The 23,808-nt window shown below is 40.9% G+C and overlaps 1 protein-coding gene across 3 annotated transcripts; it reads left to right on the top strand.

The window, feature by feature from the left end:
* The first annotated feature begins 2,106 nt into the window (after nucleotides 1-2,106).
* PTGFR (prostaglandin F receptor) lies at nucleotides 2,107-22,031 on the top strand. 3 transcript variants are annotated; one of them, XM_064719707.1, is made up of 3 exons: nucleotides 2,107-2,189; nucleotides 3,545-4,392; nucleotides 19,804-22,031. In XM_064719707.1, exons 2-3 carry the CDS (start codon nucleotides 3,604-3,606, stop codon nucleotides 20,107-20,109), a joined length of 1,095 nt encoding a protein of 364 aa, XP_064575777.1. In that variant the 5' UTR covers nucleotides 2,107-2,189; nucleotides 3,545-3,603; the 3' UTR covers nucleotides 20,110-22,031. The 3 variants fall into 3 exon arrangements, with proteins under 3 accessions (XP_064575777.1, XP_064575778.1, XP_064575776.1); XM_064719708.1 differs by lacking the exon at nucleotides 2,107-2,189 and adding an exon at nucleotides 2,351-2,444 and having other exon boundaries at nucleotides 3,545-4,071; XM_064719706.1 differs by lacking the exon at nucleotides 2,107-2,189 and adding an exon at nucleotides 2,357-2,444.
* Nucleotides 22,032-23,808: the final 1,777 nt, after the last annotated feature.

Raw genomic sequence — 23,808 nt, 5'->3', positions numbered from 1 at the left:
GAGTCAAGGGCTTTGGAACAAACACAAGTAGCCCAACATAATAAGAAGTGCTGAAGTCAGTGAGCTAAGCCAAGGCACCACCTCAGTTCTGCAGTCTTTGAATAGGTAGAACGAGAAAGGATCAGGAAACACTCCACTGTGGCTCCTGCATCTGCAGCTTTTGTTCTCAGGCATAAAAAGGAGTTTAATCAAACCCAGCTCCATTATGGTTGACTGTCAAATGGTTGAGAGGAAGAGCCACTGCCTTGCTAAAAATTACATTAATCCTTCCTCCACTTTCCCACAGCTCTTGGCCTGTGAAAGGACTGCTGGCCCCTGAGAAAGCAGTGGCTGCCCATTCACAACCCACAGCAGAGGCTCTGGTGGGACAACTTTGGTCACTCCTGTTTTCATCAGTAATAGGAGATGAAGGAGCTGACCATGGGCCAGTATGAAAAACTTAGTTCTGCTGGTGTCACTGCCAGTTTTCACCCCTCCAACACCTTCTGAAATCTCCATCCCACTTAGCCATAATCCTACAAACCCATCCCCTTCCAGAGAAGTCACTATTTAAGTTATTCCTGTATCTGGAGCACACAGATGTGTAAAGGGAGCACCAGACACACCTCTCCTGCTTATGCCAATGCTTAACAAGCTGCTTGCTCACAGCACAAAACTGGGATGTGGCACTTTGTGCTCTTACAGGTGCACAGATGCAGGCACTTTCAATGCCTCTTGTCTGAAAAGCAAGTTGGAAGCTTACATTTACTTTCCTAACACTATTTCTTGCCTTTTTTTCTCCATCTCTGCAGCAACTGAAATGCTGCCCCTCCTTTTGGCAGGCTACTGCATTACTCAGGATGCGCTCTACAAGTTTGCCTTTCCCTTACTACATTTTACAAGTACACTCAAACAGCTGTCTTGAGGTTTTTCTGTTCTTTCCTTTGTCTTGATCTACCTGATAATGCTGTTTCAGCTTTTACCACCCAGGCTGCAGTCTTGAAGTATCAACTTCATTGCTTCTTTTCAAGCAAAATTGCCCCCCTGTTTCAGGATCTTTGGGTGAAAAAATCTGGCTAGGGAAGAAAGGCATGGAGCAAGCTGTTTGTAGTTTGTGATCTCCATCTCCATTTATTCCTAGGCAGGGGAACATAAAATAAACTCTCCTTCTCTGATCTTTAATAGGTAATAATGTATTTTGAGATATTTTTATGTTTTACTGTTGTCTTAAAAAAGAACTTATGGGAATTTATAGGTCCCAATTAGACCAAACTGAGCATTTTTGCCCATTGTATGCTAAAATGCCAAAATCTGACAATTTTGAAGAAGGTCATCATGTGGTGCTCTTAACTGTTTATGCAAGTGACTCTAAATACTGTTTGAAGAAATAGATTTATCTAGCCTGTGTTTCCTCACTGGTGGATTACAGAAAGGCAACTTGCACCTGCACTATTCAAGATATGAAGATAAGCAAAAACTAGTACATTTGAGAATGTTAATTTTTAAGTAATCATCTTGTGGCACCAGGGACAGTACCACTCAAGACTGTGTACCAATGAAAACAAATTTAAGTTCATCATCATTGTAGCCATGATAAATTCTGTAGTATTTTACAGTTTTGTTTCATAATTTGACATTGATTTTATATTTTGGTTTACTCTACAGTAAGAGTTGTTACTAAAAGCTCCCATTCAGGCCTGTTTGGTAGTCCTGGGCATTGATGGATGAAAGAACTTGAAAGTCATGTATAACTTCAACTGGTAAGAGCTTGAGTGCATGATGGGAAACAACCTCTGAATTTCCAGCCTATGGGTCGTATCATTAATGCCTCATCTGGATGTGCTCTCACGGTGTTTCTCCAGTACAGAAATGGTCCAAGGAGCACTGTTGGCTCTCCTTGACCCGGGAGGCCGAGGGCCGTCTGTCTGGGGCTGTGCCAGCCGCATCCCTGACGGTATTCCTGGGGTTACCCCTTCCCGAGCTCCCCGCGTGCGGCTGACGGGCGCAGTTGGGAAGCAGCGTGTGGAAAGTGTAGAGGAGGTGAAGCGGTGCCTGAGGACAGATGTGGCCTCTTGGCTGCCCCATGAGTTGCTCCGGCTGTGGCTGCAGCCTGGCGGGCGGGAACCCGCCCGTGGCTGTGATGTGACACGGCAGCGCGGCTCTCCTTGCGGGGACACCGCGGGCTGCGCCTCCCGGGACGGCGGGGCGAGGTGCGTGTGCTGCAGCCCCGGGGCATCGAACTACGGCCCCGGCACGGAGCCGGAGCGCGTCCCGGGGGCGGCGGGCGGGAGGCCGGCTGGGGAGGCCGTGTGGGGAGGCGGAGGCAGGGCGGGCGCGGGCGGCGCCGGCGGGAGGGGGCTCGGCAGCGCTGGCGGCCGGCGGAGCTCCGCGCTGCGCTTCTCTCCGGCCCCGCGGGGCGACGCGAACGTGAGCGGCGGCAGGGCCGGACGGACACCGAGACGGGGGTAGGGAAGCACGGTGGCGCGGCGGGGCTGGCCCGGGCCGGCGGACACCAGGGCACTTGTGCCCGGCGAGCCGGGCTCGCTCCGCCCCCGGCGGCGGCAGCGCTTAAGGGAGAGCGGGGCGGGGGGCGGGAGCGCCGCTGCTCCGGCACCGGGGCTGCTGCCGGTGTGCGCCCGCCGGTGTGCGCCCAGTGTGTGCCCCCGGTGCTTGCCCGCGGTGCGGTTGCGCTGCCCCGCTCCGTCGGAGGAGCTGGCCGGCCGCGCTCCGCTGAGCGCTCCCGAGCGGCAGAGCTGCCTGGTCCGGCGTGCCCCGTTCCCGATGTAGCTCCGGAACAGAGGGGCTTCAGCGGCAGTTTGTAATACGGGCCCGCTTTTTTTTTTTTATCCTCCCTCCCTTTTTTTTTTTCTTTTTTCTTTCCCCCCCTGCCTGGGGAGGTTTTGGTATTGGGAATGTCCTTGGAGTAGAGATGGGAGATAAAGCATAAAGTAACTTGCGGAATTGGTTTCTGAATTACGGTGCGTCTGAAAACCAAGTTTGTGCTTCAGCGAGGGCGCTGGGAACTTGAAGGCTTCAGTGCTGGTTAGGTTAAAGCTTTGAAACATGAACTTGTGGGAGGAGAATTGTTTAGAGGTACTAAGATATTGTTTTGAAAAGAAATGTTTAAAAGTGGAGCGTGATTATGATCTCAAAATGCTCCAGTTTCAGTATTTCACTTTTGTGGTTGGGCTGGTTAAGTACTGTCATTCTTGGAGTTTATTGCAAAAACATTTGTTTAGCTTAGTTTAACCAACAGAATTGTTTGTATTGTTTATCTTACTATATGTACATAAACATGATATATTGTATACATTATTTTGTATGTATTATGCATGCAGAAACTTTAAATTTCCTGTGGGCTCTATTTGCATTGTGTAATCCATGCGGATAATTGTTTTACAATGTGAGTGATGAACTTAAAATGTGATGCCATATCATATCACTCAGAAAAGTGGAAAATTAGATTTGTACCGCAGACTAATATTATGGAATTTCTGCTTGAAATGCCATTTGAACAGTGGTATGCCTTTTACAGCGTTGTGTATATTTGTTTTTATAATTGCAGATGCCTTTTGATTGCAAGACTGCTGAAATGCTTTGAGGGCTGCGTCTCCTTTCCTAACCATGAACAGTTCAAAATCACCGGGGCTGGCTGGATTTGGAGTCTTGAAAAACACAACGTGCCACACGGAGAAGAAGATTTCAGTTTTCTTCTCAATAATCTTCATGACGGCGGGAATTTTGTCCAACAGTCTTGCAATAGTAATTCTCATGAAGGCATACCAGAGATTCAGACAGAAATCCAAAGCCTCCTTTTTGCTTCTTGCCAGCGGCTTGGTTGTCACAGATCTCTTCGGCCACCTCATCAATGGAGCCATTGCAGTGTTTGTGTATGCCTCAGATAAAGACTGGATTCGGTTTAACCAGTCCAACATTCTGTGCAGTGTTTTTGGCATCTGCATGGTTTTCTTTGGCTTGTGCCCACTCTTCCTGGGCAGTGTGATGGCTGTTGAACGGTGCATTGGAGTCACCAAGCCAATATTTCACTCTACAAAAATGACTTCTAGACATGTGAAAATGATGTTGACTATGGTATGTCTGTTTGCTGTTCTTATAGCTTTGCTGCCTATTCTTAGGTTTAGAGCCTACCAAATTCAAGCATCGAGGACCTGGTGCTTCTATAAAACAGAACATGTTGAGGACTGGGAAGACAGATTTTATCTCTTACTTTTTTCTTGCCTTGGGTTCCTGGCCCTTGCTATTTCATTCCTGTGCAATGCTGTCACAGGAATTACCCTCTTAAGAGTCAAATTTAAAAGTCAACAAAGACAAGGCAGATCTCATCATTTTGAAATGATCATTCAGCTCTTGGCTATAATGTGTGTTTCTTGCATTTGCTGGAGCCCATTCCTGGTAAGAGCATAATGTATTTGCCAATGTTTAATGCACATCACTGTATAAAAGTTATACTTTTTTGTCTCCAGGTTTTAAAGCACTTAAGTTGTGATAACAGCTCCACCCACTCAGTGATATTCATTTTATAGCATATTGCCCGTAATGTATGTACCTGTGCATCTATAAAAAACTTGTAGTTATTCTCCACTTCTGATGTATACACTAAACTAAATATATAGTGATGGTGAGGACTGCATTTCCAGTGCTGTGGAGCAGACAGTGGTAGAAGAATCACGGCTCGAATAATTCAGAACAAATATTGAGCTCTTCCAAAAATTCAGTGAAATCTAGGATTGGGAAGTCTTTTTACTCTGTACAGTGTAAGTAATTCTTTTATTTATGGCAGCCTGTTTGCTGTTATTTCAACAGTTTACTGCTACTTGTGAGCTTTGTTAGGGCAGGTAACAGTTAAGAACCTAAAAATCCTGCCTTCCATTATCAGGGTCTTAAGGGCTTAGCTTTAGGGTCGTATTGAAAACCAGTGGTTGGCAGTGGGTTGAAATCAACATGTGGTTTAGACCTAAGCAAGCTGGGTTTGTAATGTGGACAGAGGAGCAGCAGAGCTGGTATGGGACTGTCCCTGCTGCGAGATGGATCAGTGCTGGATCAGTGGATGGATCAGTGCCTGCTCTGTCAGTGAGCAGGGTCACAGGAGGTGGGATTGTGGCATGGGAAAGAATTTGACAGCTCCAGCTCTATCATGGCACTAGAAAGCTGGTGTTAGCTTTTAGTGTAGCAAACTTGTCTGAAGAAATTGAGGTTTTTTGCTAGAGGGTTTAACTCACAAGTAACGTGGAATCTTGATTTCTTCCCTAGAAGCAGGGTCCTTTAGTTTTCCAGTGATATGAATGAGGAATTCTGGATTGAACTAACAAATGCTGACATTTAAGTCTAAGATCTGTATCATATCCAGCTGTATTCCATCTGCTCACTGCCTGTGGTACAGTCTGAAGTTACCTGAGTTAGTTAAAAATTAGATACTGACAGTGGCCTGGCTGCAGCAGTTTGGTGTCTGTCAGGTAGCATTTAATTAATCGAGTATCACCGGCCTCAGGGTGAAGTCTAGGTATGAATATCTGCAATCACTGAAATTAACAAAAACTTTCAATTTTGTTCAAATCATGGAGAATTTTTGTAGTCTTGCTCTGCAGCATAGTTTAAATTCATGTTGGCTTCTGTCAGTGTTGTGCTGTAGTGTGTGGAGCATAAACAAAGTTGTCAGAGCAGCAGAGCAAGTTTTGTAGGGAACTTTACAGTTATTTCAGACACCATCTGAAGTTTGGGGCATGCCACAGAATGGTTTTCAAAAAAGGATCTCATATGATGACTTTACTTTCCATGAAAAAGCAGCATTAGTATCCTCTGGTAACATTTATTTTCATTTAAATTATTTGTTCTTAAAAGCAGAGATTAATTTGGTTTTGAAAAACCCTTGAGTGTCAGAAAAGCTATAAACTTTTTTAGTTCAAAAGAGACCATTTATTCAACACATTAAGGAAGACTAAATTGCAACTACTGTGGTTGATTTTGTTATGCCATTCAGTTTTAATTATGATATATATTAAAAGTATATAAAATTATAGTTTTAGAAATTGTGACAATCTAATGAAATCACAGCACTACTTTTGTTAAAATATTTAACTTCATCTAAGTGGTTGTTGAAGATGAATTAATGGTCAAGCAGGAATTTTTTTTTCAGACCCTTTTTGGAGTTGGTGTTTGCATCAGCTGATGCAGGCCAGTGAACGAGGTCTTGCTTAATTTTGGACTTGGTATTTTGTGGGACTGTGTTGCAGAGGGAAGTTTGTTCACACGGAATTCTGATTCATTGGGTGGCAAATCTGATGGTGCTTTTTGTGCCTGCTGGGCTTGTGATGCTTTGCCTCTGGATTTCTTTTGAAATGAGGTGAGCCAAACTCAGCCTGGCATTATGAAAAATAGTTCTGCTATGTGGACAAATTTAGGTTAGAAAGGAAGGTTTGAAAAAATAAAAAAAGTAGATGTAGTGTGGGATTAGATTCTTGGAACAAAGTTTCAAGGAAGTGAACAGTCAGTGTTTTAGCCAGAGAGTTTCAGTGGGAAATGCAATGGGACAGGGTCCTTTGTGGGTATTTCCTTTCGTAGATGTTAGGACCATAGAGTTTATACCAGTTAATTTGCTGATTTATTTACCCATTCCTTGTTTTGATAGCAACAGACTACAAACAGAATTACAAGTGTGGTGTTAATTTAGCAAGCTTTTTGGCCTGCAGTAGAACAAAGTTTTGTCAGGAGCATACTGCTCATGTGCTACATTGAAGTGATCCAGGGTTTATCAAGTTACATGCTTTATGATTAACTGCTGATTCAAACCTTCTGATTCTGAAAGGTCTCAGGGCTTTTAATTTGTGAAGAGAGTGGTTTACATTCTATAATACAATCAGCATATACCAAAATAAGTATTTCTTGACATAAATATGAGTAGATGTTCATAGGTGAAATTCTCTGGAAGAGGATGTAAATACGTTCTTATTCTGTGATTTGCTTCTTTCGTTTTCTTTCTCCAAGCTAAATCTAAAAGTCAGAATTTGAAGTCTAGTGTTTGAATTGTGAATTCTACCTATGTTCTCTGTCCCAAAGAGTATACAGAACAAAATGTTTCATGAGAGTCAATTGCCTCAAAGTAAACCAGAGTTACTAGAAACCAAAAAACTTCTGGAAGAGAAAGTGGAGGAAGGCAATGCATTTTATAGCACATGTGGTTTGCAGATACAAGAGTTTGGATTCATTTGGTGTTGGGGGGGTTTAATTTATTTATTTCCCTTCTGTTTTCAATCTAGTCTGGTATGTCCATTGACATATGTGTACGGCTGCCATAGCTGAGTCTGTCCAATGCTGTAATCCAACTGCAGATTTACTTTACTATTAGATTTTAAATTTTTTTTTTTTTCAAGTGGAGTTAATATTCAGACATTGTCATTGTCCTGTGATAAAATCATTTTCAGATGATGAGACCCTGGATTGTCCTTTATGGTGTCTGGTGTGGAGCTGAACTTGACTTCTGCATCTGCTCAGTGACAGTGAAGTTGTTTCGATGCCTGTTTATATATGTGTGTAAATGTTTAAATAGCTAACACTTAATATTATAAATAATAATATATAGTATTCTAATCAATCACCACCTCTGTCTTAAGATTCCTGAAGACATGGATGGAGCATTTTTCAAAAGCAGAGCCCATGGCATGGCAATGTGGAGCTCTCCCCATGGCTCTTGGACAGGGGAGATTTCTGATTTCTGATTTTCTTTTGATTTCTTTTTTTTCTGATTTCTTTTTTTTCCTTTGGATTTCTTTCCCAAAGCTCCATCTCATCTGTTTTCCAAAAATAAGCAGCTTTTTCACATTTTCTGCCACTGTGAGAGAATCTTCCCTTAATGAAGTATGAGAGGTACTCCCTGCTTCTTCCCTTATGGGGGAACACTGATGCCTTTTGAGGAATTGAGAGCAGGAGAAAATTCACCAAAAAAAACTCCAAAAAGTGAAATTCACAAGTTTTATAATAATATATGTAATCAGTGGTTTGCAGAGGCACATTTTTTCTGACAGTCCAAATAATTTTGCTTTGTGATGGGTAATTCCAGGTAAATATGTTCTGAAGGTACCAACTTCAACTTCTCCGCTTTCTTCATCCATTTGCTAAGGATATGCCAATTTTGCTGGATGAATTTGGTCCCTAGGGGTTGGATTCCCAAAGCAAATAGCTGGCAGGAGCACTTTGTGACTACACCTCTGATGAAATACATTGTTATATAAAGCTGTTTTTTGGCTGTCACTTGATGTCTGGCGTGTCATGAAACAGCTTGGTTTGGAGCTGTGCTTGTATGAGTAAATTCTGACATCCCTGTGTCGTATTCTGTGGGGCTCAAGGGATAAACATATTATAAAATTTGTTTTGTTGGAGTAGCAAAGAGAACTGTCTGTAACTATGGACAGGAGAGATTTATTTCAGAGTGAATTTATTTACAGAGTGAATTTATTGTGATACAGAGAAATTTCTAATCTTTTTCATGTGTGAAACAGCCTGAGAAAAATACTTTTACATTCAAATTATTCTTGTTAAGATCTTTTTTCCATGCAGTTAACTGATTAATTTCATTCCAGTTTTACCTCCCCTCTACTGCTGGAAATAGTCATTCCTGTTTTTATTGGAAAGAACTCTGTTTATTTCATAGGAATAAATCAACTGTTATTCAGTTGCTTTTTTTACTGCTGAGATTAATTTTTATCAGCCCCTTCCCCTGTAATCTGTTCTCTTTCCAATTTGTTGTGCTAATTGTGTCTCCCTGAACTCGCTCTGACTTTTTCTTGTCCTCAGCCTGTCTCATGCAGTGGGGCTTGATGACTGCTTTTTGTGCACCTAGGGCTGTGTTCAGCTTGTGATCTATTGAATCACTGCAACTCAGAGGCTGCAGGAGCTGCTCTGAGTGGTGCTGTCAGACACTGTGCTCTGGAGCTGGTGAGAAGCTGATGTACTAACAGGGAGGCTTTCACTGGAATGCCCTTACCCCATCCCAGCCTGGCTGCTCCACCAGCTGTTTGGGTGCAGAGCCAGGCTCAGGGCTGCAGTCTGCTGAGGGAGGTCAGTTTGTTGCAGGTTTTACCCTAAGTAACTCCTGGGCCATGTCCCTGTGTCCAGTATAAGGTAGTTGGTTGAACAAGGCAATCCTCTACATCTCCTTTGGTTTTGCATGTGTAGACTTTGTCAGATGCTCATACCTGTGTTACTCTTGAAGTCTCTCCCTCCATTCCTGTTTTCTGTCTTCTTTATTAAGATGGCAGTTTAATTTCTGTAGCACTGTCTTATATGTGCAGTGGACATGATATATATGAGCTTGCTGCTTTATTAATGCTGTTTGTATGCCTTCATTGCTGTTGTATTATCCCTACAGCTTAAGTTACTAAAAAATTTATCCCTTGTGCTCTTGTGAATGGTGATTTTTCAGAATCAGAAAGTGCAGCTGAGGAGAAGCAGGGAGATGTCCCAAGATGCAGGTCCATGTGAGGATTCAGTTCTCATGTGGGGCTGCTCTGCAGAAGTGTATTACCTTACTGTTTATTAGTCAAAGCTGTAGAATTGTGTTATTACCTTACTGTTTATCAGTCAGAGCTGCAGCCACCGTGAGCTTGTTGTGCCTGCACAGGCACTGTCAACAAGGAGAGTGATCTTTGCTTTTGAAAAAGATTAAATTAGGCTTTCAATTTCCAGAGGTGTGTTTCTGAAGAGTGAAGAAGGAGATACACTTAAATATGTTCAGCTAACCCTGCAGCTTTCAATGCTGTTTCAAGACTTTCAGAGGGGAAAACAACACTTACCTGTCCTTTTCAGGGCTCAGATTTTAAAGAAGATAATCAGTGATAATTACTGTGCTTGTGCTGGCTTTTGTCATTGAGTTCTTGCTGGAAGGTTTGTGTGCTGACGCCACACAGAGACAGGATGCCTTGTCAGCAGGAGAGGGGTGTGGGAACACCTCTCACCTGCCTGGGGCGTGGGAGAGAGAACTCGAGCCCACTGCTGTCACAATGCTTTTAATAAATGAACCCGTGTCATGGAGAAAGGAAAAAAAGCTTTTTGCCAGCAGCAGGCCTGCTGGATACACCTCCTTACCTCTGCCTGCAGCACTGATGCAGGGATAGCTGTTGTTGACTGCAGATAGTTATTTCTCTTCTCTTGCTCTGTCAGAGAAGATCAGGAATGCCAGTTTGAATGAATAAAATGCTCCCTAAGTTCCTCCAAAAAAGAATTCTCGAGTTTGATTGTCTTGTTGAGCCAAATTAGAGGAAGGGCTCCCACTCCTATCATGGTCCTCTGATTGCTTGCTGAGTTTTCAATAGATCCATTAAATCTGTGCAAATTCAATTACTGTTGTTGCTTGAGTTTCTCCTAGTGTCTGATAACTCAAGGTTAAATTGCTGAAAGATTACTGTCTTTCTAATATTATGGACCAAGTGGTGTTTTGAAATATATAACTCGTTTTACAGATTAAGTGGAAAGAGAACGCTCATTTTGATTGAGGTTTTTGTTAGTCTCAAGACAGAAGTTTCTTTCCAGCTTAGTTTCCCATGGAATAAGGTTTATTCAGCAGCTCAGACAGTTTGAATGTGCTGTTGTTTGTTGCCAAGAAAATACTCCTGAAAAGAACTTGCATGTGTGGGCAGAGAGAGTAACAACGTTTAATACAATGTGTTTGAAAGTCCCACCTGTTCAGGTGTGTTTCTATGAAACCTTTGGGTAAGATGTTCTTAGTATTGGTTGTAGAGAACTTTCTTTAATTTTGTATTCTTAAGTGGCACAGTCGCCTAATTCCACCAGGTTACACGAGAACTGGAGTGACATTAATTTTAGACTATACCTACCTAAAATGATACTGAATTTAGATTTTAAAAGTACTATTTTGGTGTTCAGAATTGGTCTCTTCCTATTGTCATCTTTTTACAGTACATAGAGATCTTACAGGCCTTCTCCTTTCTGAGAAACATGAATCATTTTAACAAAAATGTTTATAAGCATGGGCCAGCACATCACGGAGTGCTTAGAAAGTCTGTAGTGATTGTGGCTATATTTGTAATTCAAGTGTTCACCTCCCTCTCAGAAGTCAGGGAGCTGAGATACTCTCCACAGGAAAGTGCTGGAGAAGAAATGGGCAATGATGGTAGGAACCAGGGAAGGAAGGAGGGCTGAGATTGACATATTGCCCTTTACCAGAGGCTTCTGGAGAACCATAAATAGAGTTTTTGTTATCTGTGTTTACTTGTGCTGTTTGGAAAAATTTGCGTAAAGGCTTTTCTATTAATGCAGTGCCATCAGAAGACAATAAGATTGTTTGTTTTGGAGAGAAAAAGTAAGGAAGGCAGGTTTCCAGTCATGTGAGGAAAATGGCATTTTCAGAATAATGTGCTTCTGGTATTCTCTCATAATTATTTGCTTCTTGATTTTTAAATTTAGATGTTACATACAGAATTAAACTATGAAACACAATATTTTGTTTCAAATAGGTATCAGTGACTTTCATAGAAAATGTGGATTGGTTTTATTTTTTTTCAATTTTGAAGTTGCCATCTAAGAAATCAAATTCTGAAAACTTCACCAAAATAAATTTACCATTCATAACCTTTCCTTGTTTATTTTGCTTGGTTAAGTTTTTAGATTCTGTGTTTGATATTAAAAAGTAAGTCAGTTTGACATTCATTCCATTGTTTGAGATAAGAGAATTCTTCCTGTTTCCTAGATATTACACTTATTCAGGCATTTCTTACTTGAAAATATCATACACTGCATAACCATCTTTGGAGAATGTCATACATGGCATAACCATTTTTGGATGGTTATTTTAGGAAAGCTGTCTTTCCTGACTATCTAAACACTTTAAATGGTAAAGTTGTTGCTGAAAAATCTCAGGGAGTAATACACTCACATGGAAAAACTCCAGAAGGTCCTTCATCCTCCCCATTTTTAATGACAGACATCAGGGTGTAATACACACTCATGTATTCTGTGAGAGAATGTTTATTATTATAATTATTATGGTGTAAATTCACAATCTGCAGTGTGGCATGGTGCTTTCTAGCACAAGTTACTTGTGTCTCTGGTGCTATGGGGTTGGTTGATGTCTGAGAGGAATTGCTGAGTTGCAGTTTGGGTTGAGGCTCCCTGAGGATGGAGGTTCCCTGTGTGCCCACAATGCAGAGCCCAGCACAGATTCTCTGGGTGTCCTTTTGGAAGCAGCAGAGCTCCCTCTTTCTTTAGGATTCATTTTGGAATTGGGTGAGGTGAAATAGATGAACAGTGGAATGAACTGGAGATGTTTTGGAGGTTCTGCACCATCTCCTGCTGTCCTGGGCCTGTGTGCTCCCCTCAGGAGGTTTGGGCTCCCAAAGTTACAGGAGTGGGATAGGATGGAAAGGATGTAGTGAATCTGCTCAAGAAAAACCTTGTAATGACTGAAATCAGGACCTGAGTACGTGGGGAGAAAGACTCTTGTGCTGGGAGGGATGTGACCAGCTGTATTCCCACCTGCTTCGCTGCATGGAAAGAGAGAAAGAGAAGCAGGATAGAGTAAGTGGTAGCAGTTTGTTTTAGGATTTACAGTTCATTAGTGAATTGGAAAAGAGATTGAATCCATCTTTTACCAGAGGTGTGTGCATTTGCAGAAGTAATGAGAAATAAATGGAGACTTGATTTTTCTCTTCCATCTTCCTCCTGAAAGGTGGTTGAACACAATAGGCCCTTGCAATTTATTTGTCAACACAAAAGAAAAAGGTAATTGCAAATTATATATTTCAACTTGATAGATATATTGCTAATTCATTAGTTTTGATATTTCTGATCATAGCTGCTTAGTTTACTCCTTCAGAGTGATACACAGAATAAGTCACTTTAACAAAGGTGATCTAGAAAGAATGACACAAAAGCAATGCATTGTGTCTTCTGTTGCCTCCAGTCAGATTCCTTCAGACACTGCAGATCAGACAGTACTGAGTGACTGGGTGACAGTGACTCCAGTCCATCTCCAACAAGGACAGGATCACCAGTGGAGGTTTAAATAGAAATTAGGAACACATCTCTTCATAGAGAGGGTGATGGGGCACTGGAATAGGCTGCCCAGGGAAGTGCTGGAATCTCCATTCCTGGAAGTGTTCAGAAGCCATGTGGATGTGGTACTTGGGCAGATGGAAAAGGTTTTGTGGTAGGCGTGGTGGTGCTGGGGTAATGGTTGGAATTGATAACTGTAGAGGTCTCTTCCAACTTTTCCAGCCTGTTCCATGGTTATGGACCTCTGCAGCTTCTCTTCCCTCAGCCTGTCTGTATATTGTCACTTTTTTATTCATTCAGACAGTTCTCTTCCTCCCCAGTATCATGTGTTATTTGGGATTCTTTCTTGGGATATTTGTAGGGTGTTAGTGGGAGAAGTTCTGTCACTCCTAAACAAATTAAAATATTTATTTAAGCATTAAAAATATGATTTTTTTTCCCAAATGATTGTGAAAACCTGGAAAAGCAAAGTGACAACAGAGAAGTAATAGATCATTTCTAGGGTTTGAAGCTTTATCCAACTGACACTAATGGAAGAATAAATAAATCCCAAATACTTACAGATCTTGCCTTCCTAAATACTTAAGGACGGTCTTTATTGTAGATACTAGAAATACTCTTTTGTTTTCTGGCCCTTAAAATTGTCGTGTAAAGCTTCTCTAGCATTGCTGGGTAAAGAATATTTTTATTCTATCTATAATTTTTTTTTGTGCAAGAGGTTTTTTGATACAGGCTTTGTTCTTAGGCAGGAATACATTCCTCAAGCTGTGGAAACAGGCTTTCTTGCAGCTTTAAAGCATGTAGCTCAGGAAACAGGTTGTTTATTTGACTTTGGTATGGACGCTATGTCTTTTCATTATGAAGTGAGTCATCTTGTGTTTCCAATGCTAGAATCTTTTCTATCCATACCCACAATGCTTTCCTTTCAAATGAGTTATCAATTAAGCTGTGAGAGTAATTACATTGCTAGCTAGTTGAACTGAAGTATTTCTTACTTTGATGGCAGGGAAAGGAAATAAAGATCAAGGATTGCCAATCCAAGGTAGAAATATTTGGATTATTTAGGAGAAACAAAGAGGTGACCCAGAATGCTTTATTTAAGCCCAACATGAATTTATCCTACTGAAAAACTGATGCAAGATAGGTAGTGTCTAAGGGGAAAGTTGACAGAAAATAAAAACTTCACTTTCACTTAATGTTTGCAAGTTCTTGCACACAGACCTGCCCCTGCCCTCTGGTTTTGAGGCTTACTTCATAATTTCTTTCCTGTCAACTTCAGTGAGAAATTGCCTGGTCGCAGACTAGGCTGTGTCTGAGAAAGGAATATGAGAAAATATTTTCATTTGCTTTGTGAAAAATTTTGTGATTTCCCATTTTCTCTCCCCTTTTTGGACTTTTCACACCTCTTTCACACCTCTGTAGCTTAACAATACCTTCAAAATGTTTATGCAGTTCCTTTTTAAGGAGGCAAATAGTGAGCCAGTGGATCCACTCTTAATTTTTAGTGGCATTATTATTTTATCACAGAAATATACACGAGAGAAAAGGAGACTCCCTTTTTCTCCTGCTACTTCTCAAGAGCTGATCCTGCTAAAATGTACATTAGGAATTACTACATATGCTCTTAAAAGTACCCTCTGGGCTTTAATGTGGTGGAAAGCTGGCTCATATATTTTGTTGTCTACAATACCTTTTTAAATTGGCATTTTTAAATAAAATCCCTATGCTCAGTTAGAATTTAATTGCTAAGCTAAGTGATCATCTGGTATATAAAAGTTGAAGATATAGTTAATGCTTTTCTTTCAGAAAGGGAAAGGAAAACTCTAGGGGAAAACCATGCAGATCTAGAACGTAAAAAGCATTATGTGGCATAAGTAGAACAGTGTGTGTACTAATATTTTGATGGCAGAAGTGGTGCACTGCATATTGTTCTTGGAAGCTCTTGTTTTTAAACTGACTTGCAGAATTACATAAAAAATAAAACGAAGCATGCTCAGCTCTTTTGCAACGAATGCTTGGCTTGTATACTGCAAGATCAGTGTAGCAATGGTACAGGCAAGTTGCTGTCAGTGTTTCTTTTTTATCAGCGCTGCTTGAGAGATGTAAAATGGTACATAAAACGTAAAGATATATGCATTTTTATTTCTTTTTCACGCTATTTTGTAAATTTATTTTCTTAAGGTCTGTGTTTATAGAGTACTACAAAATGTCATCCTGTAAGGTCTCTTGCCTGTTAGACTGAAGCTGCTTTTGTAAAATGAGAAGTAAAAGTTCAAAAAACTCTAGGAATTCAAAATAAGTGTATATTTTTTGTTTCGGTGGATTGGGACATAATCAGTAAAGTTCTGCCTTGAAACCTCTGTGGTTTAGAAGAAGGGGATTTGCACCTCAGGGTTTGACATTGACAATAGTGACAAAATAGAAGTGTTCTGCAAATACTGAAAAATCCATGGACTTCCTTCCATTAATGGAAATCCTCGGAATGGCTTGTAAGGAAATCCCAAGGAAGAGGCTTGGGAGGGTCTGCAGGGTTCCCACAGGGAGTCTGAGGGCTGAGCTGCAGAAAACAAGAATTTCCGATATTTGTCTGTTCTGCTTTCCATGTCAATCTCTTGGTGACTGGGATTTACCCAGTTTCCTGAAGTCAAGGATAGAGCCTGGATTTAGAGCCTGTGAGGAGAAATGCATCAAAGTCTCATTTTTGTCTTATTTCTTAACTAGCTCTAAAGTCAGCTGCTTGTTTTGACTGGCTGTCCTTGGGTACTGACAGGAATGTGACTAAGCAGCACAGCCTTTGAGCCTATTGGTTGTTCTCGTGTAGATCCAATTGGAAGGAAAATTAAATTAGTGCTGTTTATGTTTGCAGAGTGGTGTGAAGCCTTGAAGCAATTTTTTTGTTTATTGCCCTGAGCTTTGCCCTTAAGGGAAATGGGAATTCTCTGATGCTGTCTGCTAGGTGCGGAATTGAAGAAGTCAACAATTTCAAAATGTTTAAAAAAATTTTCCATCAGACTTTCTGGATCTTGCAAAGTGAGCTTTGGTTTTAATGAAGTTTAAAATTGGACAAAAAGGATGTAGAAGTTTAATGTGTTGTGCCAAGTCCTTCCTTAACACAAATCTGATTTTCTGTATTTTTAGGAACACTGAATTCTCAGGTCCTTTCTTAAACCATTAAGGACTGGTATGAGTCAGAATAACTTTATATCTTTCAAGCAGGTACCCTTGGTTTAAAAAATTGCTTTTAAAGTTGTACTTTTTTTAGTACCTTTTATAAAGAAAGTTTGAATTGTCATAGTTACATCATGTGATTTTTTGGGTTTTTTTTGCAAACCAGGGAGACATACTACAGCTGTCCTCATATAAACAGTGTATAAATCAGCAGAGTGCTACTTGGACTCTTACATTTCTAAATATCTTAGAAAATGCCATGAGTTACGTGTATTATTTACCAGCTGGGGATTAATTTTTTGAGTCATGCTGCTGAATCTGCATGAATATTAACTTCAGTTGTGGAGACCAAAGGTGATTAGATATGATGCAATAGTGTTGCCTCTTCCCCACTTGGGTGCTGCTGCCTACAGAGAACAGAATTCCTTTGTCATACCAGCCTGGTGGACCTGCAGGGAAAGGAAAAAGGGGTTTGAATTGGTTCCCTGACTTTGAACCAATTATTGACCTCTAATACTCAAATAAGAATAATTGAAATGTTCTTTTTGTGCCTGTAGAGGTGGTCCCACTTTCAAAAGTCCACTTGGCACTGCACCAAGTTCTGGTGGCAATTTCTGAGCTGATGACTTGAACCATTTCAGTGACATGAATTTCTCACACCCAGGGAGAAAATCCAGACTGTCTGTGTGTTTTGCTTCAATGAAATCCTTTATTAAACAGCTGGTAGTGTATTTTCCTTTTTATCAGCTATGGTTTCAAACTTGACTTTGGAACAGTATTTTAAGAATTTAAATTTAAATAAATAGACTATGAAAATGTGAGAGAAATAATAATTTATATTAACTTCATTCCATTCCACCCCTCTTCTGCTGAAGTTTAAGTCTTGTTCTAGAAATCAGCGGATGATTTTAGAAAGGCTTCAGAACAAAATCTCCTCTTTGCACGGGTGCTTGCAGTTTTCGTACATGATTTTTCTGAAGATGTGATGAGCCCCCAGAACAGGGCAGTCTCTTTGGAGGAGTGAGAATCTCTCTCAGTTCATACTCACTGATGGCTACATGTCCTGCTGCTCTGCCACAAGTGCTCAAACATAAAAATGCTTCTGCTCAGGGCTGCAGTGAGATTCTCTGTCTTATTCCATTTCTTATGGAAATCTTGGCCTCTCAAAACTTCAAAAAGCTTTTATATTAGTTTTAGAGATATAAGAAAGAAAATATTTTTTAATTTCTGCATAATACTCCCAAATAGTGTTAGTAATGTGGTTAGGAAAATCTTATAAAACAAAATTTGTAGATAATTAGATTTTATCTTATTATTTCTAATCCAGGGACCTACAGCTGAGTTGTTTAAACAAGTGTCTGTGTACATAAGCTCTACTTGCTCTTGTGAATTTAGATGGATTATTTTTTGTATGTCTGATGTTCAGAAGAGGCAACTGAAATATTCTGGATGGAGCTTCTCCAAGTCAGAATCCATAGCTATGTATCAGTTTTCCTTGTTGTCCTGATTTACTTCATGCAAATCCATAATCAAGCAGGAGTTGTTTATGCTGAACGCCAAATTAATAGATTCACTTAGAGGTGATTACTTCTAAATGCAAATTACTTCTATATGCAAACACTTCTCACAAGAGTTCTAGGTAACATGAGAAAATAAGTTTTACAAAGTCTGGATGGAGCTATTTTTCCTTATTAGCTACATTTAGTGCTTTTTTGTCTGGACATGAAATTGCATTAGATTTGACATTTATTAACTTCAGAGAATGTGAGAGAAGAACAACAAATCAATTTTTAAGTACATCAGATTAGTGGCTTGTGTGTCTGTATTAAGTCAGACATGCGGAGTGGGATAAGGACATTGGTCTGTGAGCTCTGTTGAGCTGTCATTTCTGCCCAGTCCTGTTTGCAGAGTAAGGAGTATTCTGTCTGAGTTTGCCTTGTGGTATTGGACCTCTAATAAATAAAATGTAGACTGTCCTGAACAAACATGCCATGTGAAGCCAGGGGGGTTGTTCGAGTTTGGGTGGGCTGCTGATGTCAGAGAGGAATGTGCCCAGTGGTTGTGGGTGAGCAGCAGATTCAGGGAACTGGCTTGTGTTTGTGTTGGCCTGGCGCTCAGACATTCCTCCTGCTCCCCACACCAGTTCCCAGCTGTGTTCCTGCCAGTCCTACCAGCTTCCCCAGCAATGTTCCTGGGGGCTTCCTTTGCTGCTCCCATGGAAGCCACGCAGAAACACTCCATCAGATGCTTCATCAAATAAGTTCCAGTGTCCTTTTATGTGTTTGCTTTGTGCCATTCAAGCTTATACTCAGATGTGGTGACCTGCAAGCTATAGGAAATATAACTATAGGTCTGGAAATAGAGAGAAGCATTTAAAAAGAAGTAAAATAGGTTTGCTGGCATGTTCAGCTTTAGGTTTCTCTCTTCATTCATTATTATTTTTTAGTTTTGCCGTTGAGTTTCTTTTCAGTGCATCTTTTTGAAATTACAACCCTGTGCATGGACAGCCTGACCCTACTTCTCATTGCCCGATAAATTAGTGTACTCAGAGCATCAGTTGTAAAATATCCTGTTTCTTAGTTAAATAACTGCAGTGCTTTAAAGGCTTTGGAACAAAAAGCCTTACAGTGTTTCATCGTTCTACCAAAAAAGTCTTCGTGTGGTTTTAACATTACTAAGAGGGAGAGATAATTTACCACCTTCTGGCAGATTCCTGGCTTGGCAGATCAGGCTTTCCTCACGCAGGAACTCAGGTTACAAACGCCAGGAGCAGCCAGCCTGTAAAGGAGGTGTCCGCAGGGCAGGAGTCCCAGTGGCCTGGGTTTCCCTGGGGCTGTGTCCCTGCAGAGCAGAGGGGCCAGAGCAACACCTGGCTGGGCTGGTGTGGCCCTTGGGTATCCTCTGCCAGATGCTGCCCTGCTGAGCTGGTCTGGAATTCCTCCATGTGGAATTATTAGCTCTGGTAGTGTTGTTGCTGGTGGAGGTCTGTCCATGTGTAGCATTTCCAGAGGTGAATGAAACCTCCTGTGTCTCCACTGACAAGTGGCTTTTGTCACCATGGCTTGAATTTTCCTGCAGACCTCTAAATCCTCTGGTGTCAATAAATTGTGTTCTGCTGCAGCATAAAAAACATGAATCTTCTTGTTGAAGTCAAGGTACTGTGTTCCTTATGCAGCCTTTAATTAGGAAAATGTGAAAAAATAAATAGCTGGTACAAAAACATGCTGACCTACAAGTGGATTCTGTCCTTGAGAAAATCCATTTCTGGAACAGTCTTGGCACTCTTTGTTAGATCAAATTCTGGATTAAGTTTTTACTTGTTGCTTAGATCAATCCCTTGTTTTGGAGGATGTTCCCTGGCTGGTTGCCATCCTCTGCTTAAACAGCAGAAGTAATTCAGGAGAGGCACATGTATGTCCTTTGTGAAACATTAGAGGATTTCTAGGATGATGAATCCTGTATAGCTGAAAGTATTTACGTTGCAGTTTGGGATGCACTGATGCTGTGAAGGTGTGAAGATTAGAGACAGTGCTGAATATGGTTTCTTAATGTACAATTTTAAAATATTCAATTTTCAGGGTGTTTAAATGTGTGTTTTTTGATGCATAACTGTAAACTCCTGCCCTTTGCCAGGCGGCCATGGCCAGGATCGGGCTCAGGGAGGGCCGCTCGGAGGACACGTGTGAGACGCTGCTGTTCGCGCTGCGCATGGCCACGTGGAACCAGATCCTGGACCCCTGGGTGTACATCCTGCTGCGCAAGGCTGTCCTCAGGAACCTCTACAAGATCTCCAGCGGCTGCTGCGGCGGGCACGGCGTGAACCTGCACATGTGGGAGCTCAGCTCCATCAAGAATTCTCTGAAGGTCGCAGCGATATCCGAGTCGCCAGGGAGTTCCAAACAGATAAACCTCCAGCCTCTCAGCTCCATGGGAAAATGAAGTTGAACTGAAAATTAAACTAAAGTTTAACAATGAAGAGATGATGGAGGCAACGCTCCTACATGGGCAGTACCTTAAAATGGGTTCCAAGGCTCAGTGGTTTGGCATTTGTTTTAAATTGTCAGTGGTTTGCTATTGTTGCTCACCAGTTTGATATTGCTACTCCAAAAGACGCCCTTGAATGTTTTAATTCACTTCAGTGTACGGAAGGGAAAAATATAGATGATTTAACATTCCAGTACCAGATTTGGAAAGGATGTATTCTAAAGTGAAGAGGGCTCCTTGTAACACTCCCCACCAAACCTTTCACCTTAACAGGCTTTTTAAAAGGGCAGAAGTGATCTCCAGGGTGATTTTTAAAAGGGGTAGATTTTTTCCTACCAGAGATACCCTCAAATCCCTTGCAGAGTCACTTTTTTCTAGAATGAAGTCAGGCATCCTTTACATAAGGGTGTTCTGTGCTTCTAGGCATTGAATTTACCAATTGTATATATAAAAGACATGTTGCTTATGCCCAGTTTATTAAATGATCCACTGTGCTTGGTTCATTGACTTGATCTCTTAATTATTTACTGCTCCATGAGTTTTTGGGAGAGCTGTGAACTCTGCATCAGTGTTAGTGTTCCTTTCAAATCACTGACAAAACCTGAGGTTCCCTTTGGGAGCGGAGAAGCAGATGAGCTCAGCTTCCTTACAGTTATATTTTGAGGTGTATTGGTGAGCTTTTAGTCCTTTCAGCAATTCTGTTGAAACTAACAGGCATAAAGCAGTGGTTAGTCTGTGAAAACTGTGTTTTCCCCCTCCCTCCTGAACTGAAGGATGATTCTGGCAGCATTCCCCTGGTGCATGTGCTGAAATACCCATGTGGTACATCTGCTCCATTTGTCAAAGGTCACATGGTATTGTGAACATGTGTGTGTGACCAAATGAGCACCTCTGCAGGGAACTGCTTTGGGAGCAGGGTTTAGTTTGTCAGAGCAAACTGAATGCTCAGTTTTTGCAGGGTCTGTGTCTGAAGAGCTGAGAGCATTCAATAACTTGAAGGTACCAGAAAATTTTCAGGACAGCTTCACACAGAAGGCCCTTCACCTTTAATGCTGCTAAAAGAAGCTTTGGGTTTTGTGACTGTATGCTGTTCAGAAGCCAAAAATGAGAGATATTGTTTTAAGATAGGTCTGTGTTATTTTTACCTACTTAACTTCAAATAACTACTTTAGTGAAGTGTTGGTGTGTTTGAACAAAGTAGTTAAAAACAGATTCACTAAGAAGACAGTCTGAGGGACCAAAACTATTCACAAAGTACAAATTCATATTGTATGTGAGAATAGTTTGCAAGTCAGAAAATAAAAACCCAAAAGGTTTAAATGTTTCTTTTTTTTTTTTTTTAAAGCTATTTCCTTTTTGTTTTAAAAAGGTTGAAAAATAAGTGGGTTAAATAACCCTGTACTAAAGTGGCTTTATTTACCCTAAAAAATTTCTGTATGTGATTTTTTTTTCTCAGTCATAGGGCTGATAAATGGTGGACAGATTTGATGCTGGTGTAAGTTCTGCACTATTGCTTCATGTGAGTTCTGCTGAAATCTGGAAGCATTCAGTCAGTGCTCAACGTGGCTTTTTTATTTCATAGAATGTGATGTCAGTGTATCTGTTGACATAAATTATTTGTTCCCTATGGAAGATTGTTGTTTTAGCAGCTGCAAAATAATGTTGGTCCGTAAATTGTTGAGATATTTCATTGGTGAATAAAGCTTGAAAATGTTCCATTTTGTTGTGTGAACAAATAAATGTAGCTTGTGTTGTTCACTCTGGTTGGCTTGTAAAACAACAGAGCAAAGTTTATATGTATATGTGATTTCTTATATTTTGTGTACTGATACACATTGAATGTAATTGCAAAGCCTCATTAAAGTTGCCAAACTGTATCCTGAGAGTTAAGGTGTTTTTGTGTAACCAAAAAGATGATCCTGAGTTATCAAAAATAATGCTTATGACGAAAAACATCACACTGGACTCAAGCCAACCACTACCATTCCTGTGTGTGAAGGCAGAGAGGGACCAGTGGGAATTCAGGTGAGAGGTACCAGTGCTTGCACATGGCCAGGGCAGGGTGGTCTGAGGCAGTACTGATGACCCATGCTTAGAAAATGCAAATAAAAGTGGAACTGAGGCAGTTTGGTGCTTGGGATGTAAGTGGTTTTATCCAAGTATCTGCCTGTGTTTCACATACACTATGAAAAAAGCGAGTTTTGCTGTTGCTATTTTGCCTTGCTCAGTGATGTGGTGGCCTGCAGAGGCAGCTCAGGATACAGTCACCCAAGGACCTGTTACCCTGAAAGCGATTGGATTGTCATTGCATTTCATTTCATCTCACAGAACAGCCAGCAACGTGCTGTGCTGTATGATTAGCGAGTTATATGTTTTATGAAATATGAGATTATTAAAAACCAGTGGGATGGCTTCACATTAGGATGTGAGAGCATTGCCCAGGCAGGGAGCAAAGGACAGTGTGCTCAGGGCGTGCTGAGGTCTCTTCAGAAGTTGGCTAACGATGCGAGCAGTGGTGAGCTGCCTGTTTACTGCTGGCAATAATTAGTGCCTCCAGAGCAGGCAGGGGCAATAAGTGCTCTGGTGGGAAGAAAGTGAATCTCATTTCTGACTAATGACCGAGGAAATCCTCAGGGTGGGAGAATATTTTAATCTAATTGGGATTTTAAGCAGCAGCAGGCTATATAAGGGAGCACTTTATCCTGAAATGGAGTCCTAGCCTGGGCTGAGCAAACGTGCTGAGGAAAGAAACCATCAGTAACTAGTTGCTCATCATAGGGATTATGCAAATACCTGTAGTTTGTTACCTGGATACAAAGATGGAGAGCAAGGTTCAAGGTCTTTAGATTTGATTCTTGAGACAAAGTGTTCACCTTGTGGGTTTATTATCAGATTTCTGTGTATTAAGTGTTCCTATTAGTTCAGTCTGATATGTGAGCAACAATTTCAGGAATAGCAATATGTACCAGTTCTGTAGCCATGGTGATCCTTTAGGACAAGATGTTGGGACCTTTCAGATGTGCCTTACCTGCCAATGCACTGCTCCAGGATGTTACAGGTAACTCAGCACTTCACTGAATTACAGCATAGATTGGAATGAGATTTAATTTTCTTGGGAAAACGCTCAAATGCCAAGGGAATTTACAATGCCTCTGGTGACTTTTATTGCTTCCTTAAAAAAAAATCAAGTGCTTTTCAGTTTTAACTTCTGCAATCTACCACTATAAAAAATGGCAAAACTGGTCTTTCATTTCAGCAAACAACTTTCTATTAAGGGTTGCTGCGTTATATTGAGGAAAGTATTTTCTCTTTTAACAGACAATGTTTTCCTGCTGAATGTCAGTTTAATTTTGATACTTACTAGGAAATTTTTAAATACTAATAGTGTAATGCTGTTTCAAAAGTGAGATAAAAGAGGGACTGTTTAAAATGCATTTTGTGTTCTTGAGATAACTCCAAGTTTACTGCTATGGTGAGGAATAGCTGCAAGGAAAAAACCAATCATGAGTTCCAATACCCCGTGGCCATCAGCTTGTATTGAGGGTGTATCTCAGGTGGAAAATATTGCCCATTAAAGCTGTGCTGATTGGTTCAGTAACAACATGCTTTTTATTCTCATGAAAGTGGCTGGTTATAGGTGTGTTTCTCCTTACC

Source organism: Zonotrichia leucophrys, chromosome 8, assembly GCF_028769735.1.
Source record: "Zonotrichia leucophrys gambelii isolate GWCS_2022_RI chromosome 8, RI_Zleu_2.0, whole genome shotgun sequence".
NCBI lineage: Eukaryota > Metazoa > Chordata > Aves > Passeriformes > Passerellidae > Zonotrichia > Zonotrichia leucophrys.
Note: the sequence above shows the minus strand (reverse complement) of the source record. Positions and strands in the feature narration are given on the sequence as shown.